General features: G+C 41.2%; 1 protein-coding gene across 2 annotated transcripts; it reads right to left on the bottom strand.

Annotated features, from left to right (window-relative positions):
* Window positions 1–57: 57 nt before the first annotated feature.
* STK38 (serine/threonine kinase 38) lies at window positions 58–16,200 on the bottom strand. Of its 2 annotated transcripts, none has more exons than XM_066983149.1 (14): window positions 15,996–16,200; window positions 14,382–14,514; window positions 12,101–12,152; window positions 11,841–11,963; window positions 11,185–11,268; window positions 9,173–9,296; window positions 8,118–8,272; window positions 6,913–7,015; window positions 6,162–6,223; window positions 5,455–5,572; window positions 5,133–5,256; window positions 4,321–4,416; window positions 3,994–4,088; window positions 58–3,362 (listed from the first exon to the last, which is right to left on the bottom strand). In XM_066983149.1, the coding sequence occupies exons 2-14, from the start codon at window positions 14,510–14,512 to the stop codon at window positions 3,232–3,234; spliced, it is 1,398 nt and encodes a 465-aa protein (XP_066839250.1). In that variant the 5' UTR covers window positions 14,513–14,514; window positions 15,996–16,200; the 3' UTR covers window positions 58–3,231. The 2 variants fall into 2 exon arrangements, with proteins under 2 accessions (XP_066839250.1, XP_013055810.1); XM_013200356.3 differs by lacking the exon at window positions 15,996–16,200 and adding an exon at window positions 15,348–15,510.
* Window positions 16,201–17,187: the final 987 nt, after the last annotated feature.

The raw sequence follows: 17,187 nt of genomic DNA, 5'->3' as shown, positions 1-17,187 counted from the left end.
CCTCAGGATTCCAGTTTGTAAAAAACAAACAAAACAAAACAAAACACGCTAGCAAAATTGTGTTTGCTCAGAGGATTTTATTTACACACTACAATGTAGAGATTGTTCCATAAAAAATTGGCTCCTCCAGCATCACACAATACATCTGCCAAGTTTTACAGTGCAATTTGGTAACAGTTTTTAAATATTTACAGAACACTTTTTCAAATTATAGGGTTAAGGCAGAATCAGGGCACAGTGATAAGAAACACTTAGTGCAGTTTTGTGTTAGGCATGATACAAAGGTGAACTGGCATCAAAACTCAAGTTCTGATTCATTGGAAATCCAGATTAGAATTATTCCTAGAAGTCCAGCTAAAAAAAAAGGGCAAAAATAAACCAAATAAACCCTGCTTGCAGCTTGAAAAAGAACTAAATACATAAGACAATATGCATCAATACGTAAGCCAGCAGCTAATAAAAATGTTTGGCTAACACACTGGTGAGGGAAGAGGTATACAAAAATCTTAGTCTGTTAGCAGTGAAATAAGGATCCTGGAAACAACAGGTTGTTGGTAAATGCCTGTAATAGGAAGCAGGCTTATGATGCAACTGAGATAAAACACCTACCACTGGAAAGTGATGTCCAAGGCTTTCACAGGATTATATGCAGACATCCAGCTCCTACTGAAAGACACAGGAATGAGGTACCCAACTGTTGCTTGCACTTCTGAAAAACTTCACCTTTTTACCTCAAAAAAAGTGAACAATCTGAGGTTTCAGAAGATCTTAAAACGTGTACACTAAAAATGCAAAATACATATTACTATAAAGGCTTTCACAGCACATTATCACAGCTTATAATTGTATAGTTTCTCTTATCTTTGGTATTTATAAATAAAAATTCCAGTCCCTTTACTAAAGGGCTATAATGCAGCTACTGTCTCAAAATCATTTACTCCTAATCCACAGCAATTTTAAAAGATTTTGCTTTGTTAAGTTTTCAGGCAGTAACTAAGCTGTTGTTTTGTTTTGTTTTTTAAGCATTTCAGTATTAATACCTCTCAATTTTCCAGTGGTTTATAAAGCAACATTTTCCAATGGTTAAAAGAAACTGCAGGATAAGGAGAGAGAACAGTTTGAGAAGTAGCTATCAGCCCTCCATGAAAGATAAAGAGGGTAGAGTAGGGTATTACTGACTAGCTGATAAAAAGCCTGATCCTATAAATCATTACCCCAGTTAGCCCTTATTCATATGAGTAATTGCTACTGACTACAGTATTCCTCGTACTTCTATTAAGGCTACTCTTGCAGTTCAGGTTTTTAGGATCCATGTGGTATCTACCATCTAATTACGGCAATTCATTTAACTCCTAGGACACACAATAAGCACAAGGAGATGGTTAGGGAGATGATGCTAATGAGTTATCACCCTGTCTTAGCTATATACAGTGCTTTCTGTCCCCCCGAGTCAGTCCTTCATGATGGCACTCAATTCAAAAGACATCTAGGTGAAAATTCCCTAAAAGCACCAAAAAAAAATTCATAACAAACCCTATTTTCTTCAATTTCCTAATCTAGAAAGTTAGGACTAAACATAACTGAAAGCCTTCCTATTACTATGAAACACTGCTCCAGCTTTGTTTTGTTTCTAAACAGCTTTTCTGTCTGTGCTATGCCTTTAGTGTTCAGCACCAATAAAAGTTTTCAAGAATCTTAGTTCAAATTGATAAATGCTTTTAGAAACCTCAAAGTTTTAAAAACTTCTAATTGCAAATTACAGGCTAGTACCAGGCAGGCCCAAAGGTTAATGCCACCTGCCACTGGAACTGCAGAGTTAACTACACGACGGATGCTCATGATTATAAATTATTATAAAAATTAATCAACATTATAAAAAGCTCAGCTGAGGCAGAATCCTCCTTCCCAAAATGCAGCGATGTTCTCAGAGATGTTTAGGCAAGGAAAGGCACCTTGGGGCTCTCCTGGAGAGCATCCTGACCATAACTGAATGTACTTTTATAAGTTGCATTAGACAAAATTCCAAGAAGAACATAGTGGGTCCCACCACTCCAAAGCTGACCCCATGAAGCACTGTCTCAGAGGACTACAAGGACAGCTGGTTCAGTCACGACAGCAAGAGGAGTTCTAAAGGAAATCAAGGAGGCCTTGGTCAGCAAGACTTATGGAATAATTTAATACTGTTTTGCTCAAAACGAAGAGCAAAAAGGCCACAGAAGACAGTTTTGTCTAAAAAAGATGAAGATGCCAATCTTAAAAGTGGCCAAAAGTTGGCAGCATCAGGATCCAAAAACCTCATGGCTGACCCAGCTGTACCCAGCATGCCTACTACCAACGATCAGGTTAAATGAGTTCTCCTCCCTTTTCGCTGCCCTTATTCCAGATCCACTTGTGTTATTAGCTGTAGTCTTCATTATCTGCATTGCTTATAGATCCATCTTTTCATACAGCAACTGAAAACTGCTGGTGCTTGGTGGAGGAAGTGGCCCGTTTCTCTTATTACTGTATAGGAAAAAAAAAAGTGTTGCGCAATTTTTTTAATTTAGAAAAATATTAAATGGCTTGAGGGTCACTTTTAGTACCAAAAGTAAAGTGCACTGCAACTTGAGGCCACTGCAACAAAATTAAGAAAGGCTATTGAAGAGGATTCCACGTAGCATTATAAAAAAAACACTATTACAAACTAAAGTTAAGGCAATACATGTTGTATCTTTCCACTAGATAGTTTACCGGAGAATTGTCTGCCTCAAGCTGTAATTATTGCTTTATTGCCATTATACTGAAGTCCACCTGGAAAACAGTGCTGGTAGAACTGGCAGACTGAATATGTTACTTAATGCAGGACTGGCAAAATCATCCATATAAACATCACATGCTTTGCAATGTCAAAGTGAAGGCCTTCTCAGATCTCCTGATGGATTGTACAGTCTGGCAAAGAATTTAAAAGGAAAACTCAAAACTCTTGCTCCTGAAGCAGCAAAACATGCTTGCAGCAGAGATGACATTTTGTGGAAGTTTTCAATGGTGCAGAAAGAACAAATCCTTAGTAACAGCCAGAGTGTGTAACAAAAGAGGGTCTTGAAGTCGTCTCCAAGAGGCGATAGCCCTCAAGTTTTCTTTAAGAAAATGATAATAATAAAAAAGATAAAAAGTTCTTTTATGGGTTAAAAAAAACCCCAAGGTACAGAAACAAAATTCCATGGTTCAGAAGTTGTCCTAGGTAAAGGTTAATTACTTTCCTGTTTTCATATAGGATGGTATTGCTCCTCGGGCTGTCAGGCCCTCAAAACGCTTGTATGTATAATTGATAAAAACCCAGTCTTTGTTCTTGTAGTCAGTATCTGGATGGTTACTTGTTGCCACTGAAAGACATAGGAAAAACAAATTACTATTTGGAGACTGCAGTTTATTTTCACACAAAACACTGGATGCAGAGCAGGGAAGAATGCTTCTAAAGAAAAAAAAGTATCATAGAGGTAGGCACTCAGTTTCATTCTACAACACCAATCAAAAACTGCAATAATGTGTGTTTTTTAAACACTTGGACAAATGTTTGAATATGCTTGGATGTGCAATACAAGGATCCTTAAAGATTTACACCAGAACATATTGTCCCCATCTGTCCCACCCTCTTCCCACCCATATTAACTGTTAGACCTACTAGCAAGAATTAGCCAGTGCAAGGAGGTACTTGCAGCACTGGGCTCAAAGGTCCTGCTGAAATCTGAATTTGCTGGGAGCTTTGTTGCTTCTTAGAGATGCCCATTCTCAAATGGCTTCCAATTCCCTCACAAGTCTGCATCCCAACTCCCAGTACCCAAATTAATAGCCTGCACACCCCTACATCAAAGACTACCAGCTAACAATTTAATCATGCTTAAAAAAATAAAAACAAAACACCCTAGGATCTCACTGGTAGGATTGTGTGATTCTCAGAATAACAGGAATGTCACATTATTCTACTGGAGAAGAGGAAAAATCAAAAGCATTTACCTGTTGGTTTAAGGATATCAGATTCTGGAAATTCATCGAAGTTTGAGGTATCATCAATGCTTTTAATCTCTATCGAAATCGCAGCAGGTCTTTCCCTGCCAATAAGAGCAGATTCAGCATCAAAATTTCAAAGGCAGGAGAAAGCAGGATTCATATGCTTCCCACTTCTTAACAGACTCAAAGACAGAAGGCGCCTAGACCTCCAGCAAGCTTCAGATAAGGCCAAAAATATTCTCAGCCACATCTAGATATGATAAACATCAGTCAAGTTGTTCATTCCTGCTGAACAGGAGGACCAGCAGCTAGTTTTTCTGCAAAGCATCTTACCTTATATGCTCCCAGTCAACCCCTTCAAAGAATGGGTTACTCTTTATTTCCTCCACACCAGATGCACCAATTCTGTGCTCCCATTCACAGCAAAATCTGGGATGGAAGGAAGAATGAAAATGAAGGAAAAATGAAAGCATTCCATCCAGAAATGGAATGGCTTTCCAAACTGATACTACTGTGGTTTCCTAACATATACATGGAAAAGGCTAAGAACTGCCACTTCAGAAACAGCACATGAAGTGTGCTTAGCAACATCATGCCAAATGCTGCAATTAAGATGCAGTATTCCTTCAAAACTGGATAATGTGCCCTTTCTATTTCAGGACAAGCATAGATTAGGAGAACACAAAGTCTGAAAAGCTAGACATTTATATTTTTGTCCTGAGAATGGATAAGTGATTGAAAATACTGGATGTAGAAATAAAAATGAAAGAGTCAGCATGCATTAGAATGTGTGTATGCTCCAGTACACGCAATGCCAAAACTCTTGCTATGTTAAAAAGCTGGCTCTGGCAAAAAGAGTAAGTCACTTCCAAGAGAAGCTTGTAGACAAAATAAAAAGCAGAAACGTTCACATTTTGCCAGACTAGCAGCACTTACATGGGTGCTCCTTTTTTAGCATAGTTCAGTCAAGAGTTCCACTAAGAGACAAATGTATTTGATTAGGGAGTTCAGCATTTGATTAATGTGCTTAACTAAATATGTAGCTGTCAATCATTTTTCCCATGTGAAGCAGGCTATTGAAGCTATAGAACAGTTTGCAAGACAAAATTAGTATTGTATTAACTGGCAAACCATATGAATGGCACCTTAAAATAAGATCCTTTGCTTTATCAGATATTGGAACCTCTGGAGGAAATGTGAGTGTCTCTTTCCAATTCATTACTTTCTTGTACGTTTCCTGAGGAGTCTCAGAACAGAAAGGTGGATAACCTGAAAATAAAAATGCAATCTTGTAAAAAGCAAAAATAATTCTTTTAGTTACTGAAGTCTACGCTGCAACAGTCAGAAGACTTCTCATAAACTATGCAAGCAGCAGATGCTTTGAGATCCTGATCCCAAACACATAAATACAACTGATATCCTGCACCACGATTCCTCCTAAGAACTTAGGCATTGCCTGTTTCTTACCGATCAACATCTCATACATGATGACCCCAAGTGACCACCAGTCACAAAGCTTGTTGTAGCCTGTCTGCATGAAAACTTCAGGAGCAATGTAATCTGGAGTTCCCACAGTAGAAAAAGCCTGAAACAAATAACATCAGTTACATATCTTTAGAGAAAACTTACTGCTATGGAAGTGGAACTTGAGCAACAATGGTTATTTTGAGAAAGACATCAGATTGTCTGTAAGATCCCTATAAAATAAGATCTGTAAGACCTTATGTCTGTAAGATCACTATAAGATAGTCAAAGTTGATTAAAGGCTTTCTTTCAAAATATGTAAAGAAAAAAAATACAACATGCTTACCTCAAGGAGTCTTAAAATACCACCAGGGAAATAGGTAAAGGTACCTTTGTCTATATATATACACACACCTCAAAATGGATCACTAGCTCATTGTTATCTTGCAAATGGCAAAAAACATTAGTTTCAGCTAGGAGGCATCAGCTATTAATGTAACAATTACAGCAGCACTATCTCAGGCACAGCTGTTCAGCAGCTGGATGAAGGACAAACAAGAGTTACTCCTCTTTTAAAAAGAAAGAGGTGAGTTTTTACTCCAGCCTTGTTCAAAATTCTGACATGGATTAATGCCTGTTGTTTAACTGTATGTACTGTTTGAAAGCAATTAGCTCAGAGATCATTTCAAAACAGGTAAATTGTCACTTACCAACTGCCGTCTATTTCTCTTCCATGTTTCTGCTTTCCGTTTGGAATTCATGTTCTGGAAAGCTAAAGGAGATTGGAATATGGATGAATGAATCCTACCAGTCATCCAACACACATATTTTTTTACTCCAAATCCATCGCACTACTTAAGAAAATCGCCCTTCCAAGATCAAAAAGTTTGCTGGGGCCCGGACAAACAGCTCATTTTGTATTCAGCTGTGCCAGTAAGGGGTTACAGTCCCGACATGCTCATCAGCATAGACCAACATGCTAACCTGCCTCAGCCTTGCCTTGCTCAGTTTACCTGGCACAAGTTAAAGGTGCATGCAGAGGCAGACCAGAGTGGTCAGCAGCCTCTAGGAGGCAATTGCTAAACTGCAAGTTATTCCTCTTGAAAAAATGACTGAATATTCATAGACTACATGCACATTTCTTAATTCAAGTCACACGTGTGATACAACTAGCATCTACGAGTTGCACCAAATTTTCGTTTGAGGTTTACTATGCATGTTAAGAAGGGCTACCTCAGAATCCATCTGAAAAACAAACTTTTGGAAATGAAGCTATGTGTGTACAATAAAGTAACTGAGATTATTTTTATAAAAGAAGTCTTACAGAAAATCAAAGCTATACTTCAAGAGGCAATGTTACGATTACACTCAAACTGCAGTCTTCTATCTTCACATTGAAATGTGTTTTATCAGGCACCAAGAGCAGGTATGCAAATACCCTTCCAAAGCCAAATAACTTACTGAAGTCACTAGGAAGACTATGGTTCAAGTTTCTATAAAACTCTGTTCTGTGGGCTTTCTTTAGTCCAGTGCACAGACCAAAATCTGAAAGTTTCACGTGGCCCTAGAAACAAAAACGCCCAAAATACAAAAACAGTATGAGAATTATCATAGCAAGTAGTTTCATACTTCTTTCCAGTCCCTTTACTTTTCTGTAATAAATAGATGCACTCTTTTTCGTTACTCGTTTTAGCATAAGACTGGATACATACACACAGAATCAAGCTATTAGTATTTTCTTCACTACTGTCCAGAGAAAGACTATTTATTAGCACCAATTTACTTCAAGAAGCCTCTGCTCGGGCAAACTGACTGCTTCAGAGTGAAAGCAAATGTCTCCAGAGGGAGCTGTAGTCCCTGGATTGTGCAATGACTGCTAGATAGAAGAAACAGCTTGGATCTGTCCCAGGGCATATTGTCACCACACTGATTAGGTGTGATATTTTTTTCCTGTAACCGAAATGTCCATCCTTTCTGAAGTCTTGAATTTATCTGTGCCTAGATGTAGACATACTGAATTACAGCAGTAATTCCAACAGCGCTGGCTGGTCTGCTGGCTAGCAGAATATAATTATTTATTGTTGGCACTGTTCCAAACAAGCTAATTTTAAGCAAACTTGTAGTGAGCAATAGGACAGCAGAACAATCAATCTTTCTGTAAACTACCTCCAGTAACCATCTAGAAGCAATCAGGTAACCTGATGAAATAAGTCTTCAGAAATACATCCTGATTCAGAGGAAGATATCTCTGCGTCTCACTAATGCAGCACTTAGATCCTTCATATTTGATACTATCGTGTACCCAGTAACTGGCAAGGGTGAGCATAACAGATGGGAGACCAAAAGGAAACATCTTTGACTAAGAGGGGAGAACTGAAACTGTGTATTTCAAATTGCAGCTGAAATAACCAACAATAGTTTAAACAACTGTCACAAGAGAACTCAGAAGTGTGGTATGAATACAACAGGACGCAGAGGTGGTCTTTACTGGCTCTTCCCCACCACCCCCAGCAATATGGCAAATACGCCTTCAAAGACGAGGAGAAACAGGGCTATGAAAACAGTACTGTTTTCTTTCACAGTTCTCAACACTAGTTTAGGTCAATATTAAAAATTACAAGACCTATTTACTACTACCAAGCCATTGGCCAGTGGTTAGTGCATACCTTGCTATCCAGAAGAAGGTTGTCTGGTTTGATATCTCGATGGATAAAACCTAACTGATGAATAGAATCAATGGCTAGCACAGTCTCGGCTATATAGAACTGCGTCTCTTCTTCTGTTAGTGTGTCCTTTTTCATCAACAACGTCATCATATCACCTAGAAGCATCAACCCCACCCCAACAGCAAAGGTAAATACAAATGACTTTGTATACAGACACACAAACTCCAATTTCACTGATTTTGAAGGCATTTACAAAGAAAAGAACTAAGCTTTGAAATCCTTGGGAAATCTAAATTGATTTAATATAAAGAAATACATCCAATTTCCCAGCACTTCCAAGAGTTAAACTTGTATTTTCCTTCATATCACTGTATGTGAAAGGCTTGTATTGTAGTTGCATTACGTTTATTGAAACAGCTAAACAGCACAGAGATGAGATAACGGCATAGAAACATCCCTTAAACAAGAGTCAGCTGTGGACAGCCACTCTTGACTACACATCTGAATAACTGATTAAAATACATACTTTCAGCTACAGAGCTGTGTACAAAAAAAACAGACTGCGTTTGTGCAGCGTCATTTCAGAAAGCATTCTTGTTTGTATTCACATACATGTATTACAGGCTTTCAGTACAGCTTAAGTGTTACAGCAGTGTTAGCATTCAAGGACAAACATTCATCCTCTGAAAAAGGACCTTAATTGTTTCTGCTGCAGGCCAGCTAAAAGCAAAGGGTTAGGAAATCAAAAGCTGATGATGGTTCTACAGATAGCTAGGGAAGAGTAAGAATAAGAACTAGCAGACTATTAAGGCTGCATCTCAAACATCTGCAGCTAGTACACACAAGCAGATAAGCTAAAGCCTGACCTGAAGACCTTAGTACTCTTAACTCTTAAAAAGAGAAATTTTTAGGAATGTCTTGTATCCTCACAAATGTGCAGTACAAACAGCAGTGTACAGTAACCACACATACTCTAGTCCCAGCCCGCATCTGTAATTAAGAGATTACAAATTCAAAAAGAAAAGAAAAGCAGCCTTTTCATTTCATGTGATTACCTCCAGGCAGGAACTCCATGATAAGGTAGAGGTTTAGCTTATCCTGAAAGCTATAGAACATTTTCACAACCCACAAACTGTCTGCCTCCACTAGAATGTCTCGCTCTGCACGAATATGGCCAACCTGTAGATATACATATGCATTTGATTAATTACAAGCCTGTCTTTTTATAAGATGTGTTTACTTCACAGACAATTCAAGTATTATATTAAAAAGCATCAAATATTGAAAAGACAGCAGCCAAACTTCTGCATGAAGGCAGAAACACCATCTAAGTTTCAACAGTTTCACCCCTAGATATTTTCAGGTAGTAAAATACGGTAACATTGAAGAACAAATCCAAAAAATATTCTTTTGACAGAAAAAAAGATGAGCTTTCAATAAACTGCTATATTTTTCTGGACTGTTTCTTCTTCCCTCCCCCGTCCAAATCTGATAAATCCCAATGAGCACCAACTCGACATTAGCCTTGATCAAGATCCAAAAGACCCTTTTACGCTCTGAAGCTTCCACTGGAAAGTTTACAGGGGCTTTTGCCTTCATTCACACTTGAATAACTTCTATATTTCTTGTTAGACTTCTGCTGCCATACGTTAACGTATATAGAAGGGCAAGAATGCACAAACCTCATTTTTTAAAGCAAGAAATCAAGCTAGAGAAATTTAAACTACCAGCCTGAACAACAAGATTCTATACAGAAAGATAACCTACATTTACATTTTTATTCTTTCAACTCTTACAGCATCTAAGTTGTCTTCAAGTCAGAAGTGTACATGTGATACTATGAAAACATTTGTCTTGAAATTAGTTAAATAACAGACCACTCCAAACACAATTTATTACCATGGGAAGATCCAGAAAGAGAAACATATGGTTTATTATATAAGCAGCTTAATCCTATACGAAGAAAATTTAAATTTTTGTGAAAATTTCTAACAATTAGATCTCTCAAGAACTAGCTCTATTCTAAAAAGTTAACTCATCCTTCAAGATAGAGCTTCAGCTTACTCCAACAGATTTAGACTCAAGCACTAATTTAGCAGCGCTGCGTAAAGTTCCTGTGCGAGAACACTGCTGTTTGTTTTTTTGAATGAGTACTTCCCGAAATGGAAACCAGTTCCTAATTTTTTGAAACACACAGAGTGCTTCCCAGATTCATCCCAGCGCTGAACAAGAAATGATTGTGTCAGACAATATTCCCACAAGTACTAGCAAAGATAAGCCTTAAAAACAGAAAATGCCATTACTTTATGTACATCAGTTGAGTCGGAATTCTAGTTGCCATACCACTTTGATATTTATATCTGATTCCATAAATCAGAAACACAGTAAACCACCTATTTGATGTCTGTACTGAATCATCTACACGTAATGGTAAAAGCATATGTAACATACTGTTACATATATAGGTATCATCAGATGTATCATCGCAAACTGATGAGGAGGAACATACAACCATCTTTATGTATCTGATTTCATTTGAGGACTGACCTAGTTTTCGGAAGACTCCTCTGCTTCCCCATGCTTTCAAGTAGAAACTGGGTTCAGTCCTACCTTGCTTCAGTATGAAGAGTCTCTTGGAAGAGAGTTACAATTGCAACTTCCATGAGGACTAAGCACAGCATTAGAGGTTGTTTTTAAAACGCTATTCCAACCATTCAGCAACATACAACAGTATTTATTTATAGCCTGTCACCACTACTATAATCCCATTTATTGGAAAACTATATATTCAAACTTTAGCATTGTTACATGGAAAGGCGTAATAAAATAAATAAGCAAACAGAAAAGGCTTGACCAAACCCACTAGAAGACAGTCCTTATGAGTTCATACAACAATTTTCTGTCCAATTTCCTCCACACAAAATGGGGAAAAAATCCATGTAATTTTTTAGATAGTAAACCTAGACACCTAGATGCCCATTACTCCTCTCTACACATACATCACAATTACCTCCCAAAGTCACTTAAATCACAGACAGTAGCACCACTAGTTAAGGTGGCTATTCACCTGCTCTTTTTCAAGCATATCAGCTTTACGGAGTATTTTCATTGCATAAACATGCCCCGTATCTTTCTTCTGGACAAGTCGCACCTAGAAAGTATGTAAAAATTTGAGTCAAACCAAGTATTATCACCACACATCTTCACGGTTTTGGGTAGGAAGCCCTTGGCCTCTGTTTCATGAAATCTTATCAGACTATAAGAACAAAAAAGCGTTACATAGTATATGGTAATGGCAAACAAGTTCTCTTAACTGGAAGAGATTAAATCATCGTAACAGAGATGACATTCAGCAACCACGCACCTAAATTAGATGGTCCAAAGCCACTTTCTCCAAAAAAGGCCACTAGAACAGAGCATTGCAAGTGACCCTCCAGCCCCCTCTGTTCTCGAAGACCAGCCCCAGGAGATCAGAATGAAAGTACACTGCCAAATTTGTATTTAGGTTGCCCATCAAGTTCTTTTCAACTGCATTAATGTTCCTTTAAAGCATGTAATGTTTTTAAACCAGTATTTTGTAGGCATAAAGACGTTACCACATCTTAAGCTAAAACTACTCTGCAGTTCCTACAACATTTATCTTTCACTTGTGTGAACTACATAAGATTTTGGCAAATACCAGCGTTATTTGAAAATACTTGTAGTCATCTTTTCTACACTTACCTCTCCAAATGCTCCTCTGCCTATTACTTTTAAAGATTCAAAGTCTTCCAAACCAAGCCTTGTTCTCTTAAGGCGAAGAAATTCTGTTTCTTTTTGTGCGTGTGCTGACCTCCTGATTCTCTTCTAAAGTTTATGGAAAAGATAACAAGGCTGCAGTTAGACTCCATGCAGATCAAAGCAATTCCAAGTAAAAATGCTAGGTGTATAAGCAAATCACTTGTACTACTAAACCATTAAAATAATTTTCCCATATTAATTACCTCTTCATCTTTTAAGCCTTCTTCTTCCATCATTTGTTCTAGCTTCTTTTGTCTAAAAGAGACAAATTAGAAGAAAGTTGAATCTTTTAACATTTTTTTTAAAATCACATGCACATATCCAACACCTTTGGGCTGTGCTTGCTGTGAAAGGAGGATGTAATGCCAGCAAGTAACAGTATATCTGATTCTCCTTTATATATCATTTACAAGACTAATCTTCAATAATCTAGTGTTACTGTTTTACCATTCTAGCCAGTTTACCATTCTAATTTCAATAATCTAAATCTCCCTTGAGTTTCACGTCTTAATCAAGTATGTATTCTCATTGTATAGGAACATAGATCCAGTTCCTGTCTCTCTGAGAGCTGGATAAGTCACTTAAGGCCAAAGCCGTAATAAATATTGAATCACCAAGGTCTCACTTATTCCAGGGACAATTAGCTATCTAAACAGCTTTGTGGAGCTGTACTGAATTTCTCAGCACCTCAGACGCATTACATGCAAAATGTTACTCTCTATTTCATAATACCTGAGATATTCGAAATATTTGGGAAAAGGACACATCAATACATATTCTCCCACCTAGAAGATCAGAAATTATTTGGGAGCAAAGAAAGAAAGGAAATAAAACTTCATGGGGGGAAGAGAGGGAAATGCCTTAAGGGATCATACGTTATTATTACCCTGTGGGAACTTTTTCCCAACAGTGATGATCACATTAATAGCTCTGAAACTCCAGAACAATTGGGGTTGTGTTTTTGTTTTTTTCTTTGCTCCCCCCACTCCTCTCCTGCTCATATTGTTTTGCACAACATTGCAAGTGTACTAAAATATTCCCTGTCTTTATGCAAGTCATCCATTGCAAGATCCTCTTCCGGTCTCCTGCCACTACACAGCTGCTGTGATGTGATAATATTTTGAGCTATTGCTTCAACAATCAGGCACATTTAAATTGCTCTGCCTTTATTTAAGTATCCAGTCATCCAATTTCATACTCAAAACAGTGATTCCAGTAGCAAAAAAAGACTGCTGCTGCAACACCCATAATTAAGTAGCTCAGCATGACTGAGTGATGCTGAAATTCCCCTAAACATCCTTAATAGGCCCTATCTGTGCTTCAGTGAAAATTTTATCAATAGTATTTAAACTCCAAATTGCAGAGCCACAGATACATCAATCTTTTTTTTTATTTTTTAAAAGAAGTATACCTTAGTACGTTTGTTCAAATTTTTAGAAGAAAACTGTCATTGAGGTTTTTGAAGTACACACTAACACTCATAATAAAAAAGCAAGAACTATGCAAAGACAAAGCAAGGAATTAAATCAGTAACATCTTCTGTTTTGATTAGGCCTCAAGCTCTCATTAATTTGAAATTTTGGAGAAAATATGTACACAAGATAGTATTTATTTCTAAATTGCTTCCTCATTTCTGCAGTTATTGTAGTTAGCAGGCAATCCTCTTGGAACAAGTTGGATTTTTGGCAGCAAGTCTGCAGTCAAATAAACACTGAACCTTTTTGAAAATTCTGATTATAGACTACATGGCAAGCTGGGAGCATGCCAGAAGTCCCAGTGCTACAGCTTGAGGGTATTCAGCAAATCAGAGGGTTCCAGCCAAAAGAAAACAAAAATAATATTTCTCAGATAAATTACTTGGCATATTTTGGCCAATATATTTAGAGAGATGTGATAGGTTCTGTTAACTCAGACAAGAAGTAAGCCTTAGGTGACAGCTCTTACAGCAATCTTTCATTGCCTTTCAGATTACCTTCCCTTATCAGGCAACTCAGTGACAGTTTATAACCCAAGCTGAAACTGATGCTATAAAATTGATTTTAAATATTACAACCAGGTACGTAAAATGAGAACAGGCAACAGAACAGACACAGGCGGGACAAACACTTGTAAATGTTGGCTTTCAGCTTCAGAATTGTATTTGAATGATGCCAAGCATATCTTAGGGTTAGTTTCTACTTAGTCAAATAATCAAACACACTTTAAATAATAAAATAAAAATTGATAACAGTCCTATCACTTTTGCATTTGCAAGCACATTTCAATTTATTCCAGAAGAAACTCCAGCCTAAATTACCGTGGGATTCAGAAATCCAGCAGTTGCCTCTGGATGCTCATGCCAAGCCACAGCCAGGTACCCATCTCAGGAGCTTAGGTACATGCTCAGCATAGATTTTCTATTTTTGCTCCAGATCCAGACAACTAAACGCAGTTAGTATGTGTGTCTGGCTCATATCCAGGAATGGAAGCAAGAAAGATTTTTACCTCATCTCCCGTTCTTCATGCTGTGCAATGAGATTGCTATAGAAGTTTTCTAATGTCACCTTTGTCATTGTGACTCGCTCCTTGGTGTGGTTGCTCATGGATGAGCACGGTGTTGGGCCTGTCATTGCCATGGCTATTAGGAAAGAAAAACGGAGGAAACATTTGACATAGTAAATGACAAATAACCTTCAAACAAGAGATACAATCAGTTAAGAGATGCTTATTCACAGAGACCAGAATTACGATTTTAACAAAATGCTGGCAGCCCAGTTGCCCAAACGAGGACTAAACAGGGAAAAGTCTTGCAAAAAAAAAAGGTACAAGTCAAGCTTCCTGTTTTGAACATTTTTGATCTGAGAGTAAGAGGGAAGGAAGCTTAAGAAACGCGATGCCTCAAAAACCACAATTTCAGGCACCACTGAAAATGTTTATTTCTCCCAATATTTTCTCTCTTTCAGCATTTCTCCAATGAACGCTGAAAGTTCAGAACATCACACCAATCTACGCAATCCAGAAGCTCCCTTTGACCCTTGCAGAAATAAATCCAGCAGTTGCCTGCCAACTCCTTGGCTATGAAATTCTGATTCAAAATCCTGAAATTCTGATTCAAAGCCCTGAAAGCCATCCTGCTAACAGAACAACTGAGGAAGGAGAAAAAGGTATTCAGCGGATTTTAAGCACTCTCCCTTTTACTGAATGACTTCACACAGAAACCCAGTAAAACACAGTCGCTGCCTTTGAGCAAGCTGGAGTCAAACAATCCACACTCACCGAAGACCTAGTTTAAGTTCCCTACATTTACAAACCGGATTCTCTCAAGAAATGTGTCAGTGTGCCCCTCGCAACTGGCAGCACAGCTTCAGGGCATATTTGACAACCTAACTCTGCTTTCTAAAACGCAACTGCGGTTCAAAGATTCGAAGCGTAAATCTACATCTCAGCCGAGTTTCCCCGGCGGCAGCGTACCTGCCGGGGAGGTGACCGAGCTGTGTCACCGTTACCAGGCAGGTTGGACGCCTCCCGTTTTGCAGTACCGGGGTGCCAGGACCGTTTCACGAGCCACCCTTTGCCGCTTACTTTCCGCAGCCCCTTGTAAGGCACCGCCGCGCCGCTGCGAAGCGCCCCCCCCGCCTCCGAGCCCCTTCGGCCACGTTGCCCGGGGCGGCGCCGGGCCCGGCCGAGGGGGAGCCGCTGCCGCCGGCGGACAGAGCGCGGAGGCGACCTGACAGGAGGGGGCTGCGGGGGCCTCACCCGCGGACGGGGAAGACGAGCGAGAGCGAGAGGCTGCAGCGCCGAGCCGAGACAGGTGCCGCGGGCTCGGCGGCACCCGCGGAGAGCGGCGGGGCCGGGCGCTCCCGGACGGCGGCTCGGCACCGGGGAGCGGACGAGGCGGCCGCCGCCGGCCCGGGACGCGGAGGGCACCCGGGCCCCCGGCCCGCAGCTCGCCCGCCCCCAGCCCCATCGGAGGCGGAAGCCCGGGGGGGGAGGACGGGGGCGGGGTGCGGCCGCTCTGCTGCCCACCGCCGCCGCGGCAAAGGGCCCCGGGGGGGGGGGGGGGGGTGGACACGGAGCACCGGCATGGCAGCAGTGGGCCGACGAGGCGGCGGCGCTTACCGGAGCCCCCCGGGAAGGGGGTGGCGAGGCGCTGAACGCGGCGGCAGGATGCCGTCGGCACAGCGACGGCGGGGCGGGGCGGGGCGGGGCCGGCGGGCGGGGCCGGGGCCAAACGGACCGCGCGCCCCCGGGGAGCAGCGCCCCAGCTCCGCCGCCGCCCCCCCACCCTGACGGCGACGCGGACGGGCCGAGCTCCGGGGACCCCTAGCGCAGCGCGCATGCGCCACCATCCTCCCGGCCCCGCCCCCCCGCCCCGCCCGCTGCCCAAGGGCGGGGGCTGCCGCCAGCCCCACGCTCCCCGCCCACGACGCAGGCGCGCGGCGGTCTCGGGGGGGGGGGGCGGAGCTCCCCGGCGCTTGCGCGTTGCGCTGTGGGGGCGGGGAGGTGCTGTCGCCTGAGCGGGGCCGGCGGGGCCGTGGCCGGGGGCTGTCTTTTACCAGCTGCGGGCGGCGATAAAATCCGCGTATTCTGGTTCAAGTCGTTCTTTGAGCCCGCCTAGAGGAAAGGCTGCTTCAAGCCATAAGGTGGTGGCCTGCCTGCAGTGCTCATGCAGGCACGGGAGGCCCCGTCCTCCCGCCTCTGCCAAAAGGCACCGTAACCTGCAGCTTCTCTGCGGTGGAGGGAAGGTTGCTGTGTCCTTGCCCCCTCAGGGGTGCCATACGTTCCGTCACCATGTGGTGACCGCAGCGGTGAGGCATAACCAGGTATAGGTGCTGGCATCCCAGGGCCTCGGCATCCTGTAGCTCAGGCGCAGAAAGTGGCCGTGCGGGCTGAGGGAAGCACATCCGTGAGGGCAAGTCGACTGACCTGCAGAGTATGGCAGGCAGGACAGGGCCTTTTCCCAGAAGTTATGAGCTTTTCAAAGTCAAGTCGTCTCGGTGTCATTGCCTGACTGAAGTCTCCAACAGTCTGGAGATTTGTTCAGGGGAAAAAGGGCTGCCACGGCCCAGCTCAACAAAACTGTTATTTGGGCAGTACAGTCTGTTTTTCTCTGAGCCTGCTTCTGCTCCCAACCCTTGCTTTATCATTAACATCTGAAATTACCCATTTTAGTAATGGTTTGATTGGCCTTGGGGAATCTAATGGGGAGAGCTCTGTGAAACAGCACAATGAAAGAAAGGTGATTCCGTATTCATCCCAAATGTGTGGAGATTAACAAAAGATTATTTCATTTTATTTACATTTCTACCAA

This window comes from Anser cygnoides, chromosome 25 (genome assembly GCF_040182565.1).
Source record: "Anser cygnoides isolate HZ-2024a breed goose chromosome 25, Taihu_goose_T2T_genome, whole genome shotgun sequence".
Classification (NCBI taxonomy): Eukaryota; Metazoa; Chordata; class Aves; order Anseriformes; family Anatidae; genus Anser; species Anser cygnoides.
The sequence above is the reverse complement of the archived record's forward strand: the minus strand, read 5'-3'. Positions and strand labels throughout refer to the sequence as shown.

Bases quoted from the DNA above. Each gene is read 5' to 3' on its own strand.
- STK38 (XM_066983149.1), bottom strand. From the start codon at position 14,512: ATGGCAATGACAGGCCCAACACCGTGCTCATCCATGAGCAACCACACC. The intron at 12,153-14,381 runs GTAAAAATCTTT...TGTCTCTTTTAG, and splicing joins CATGAAGAACGGGAGATGAG to ACAAAAGAAGCTAGAACAAA. The intron at 6,224-6,912 runs GTAAGTTATTTG...AATCTCCTTTAG, and splicing joins TAGTCTTCCTAGTGACTTCA to CTTTCCAGAACATGAATTCC.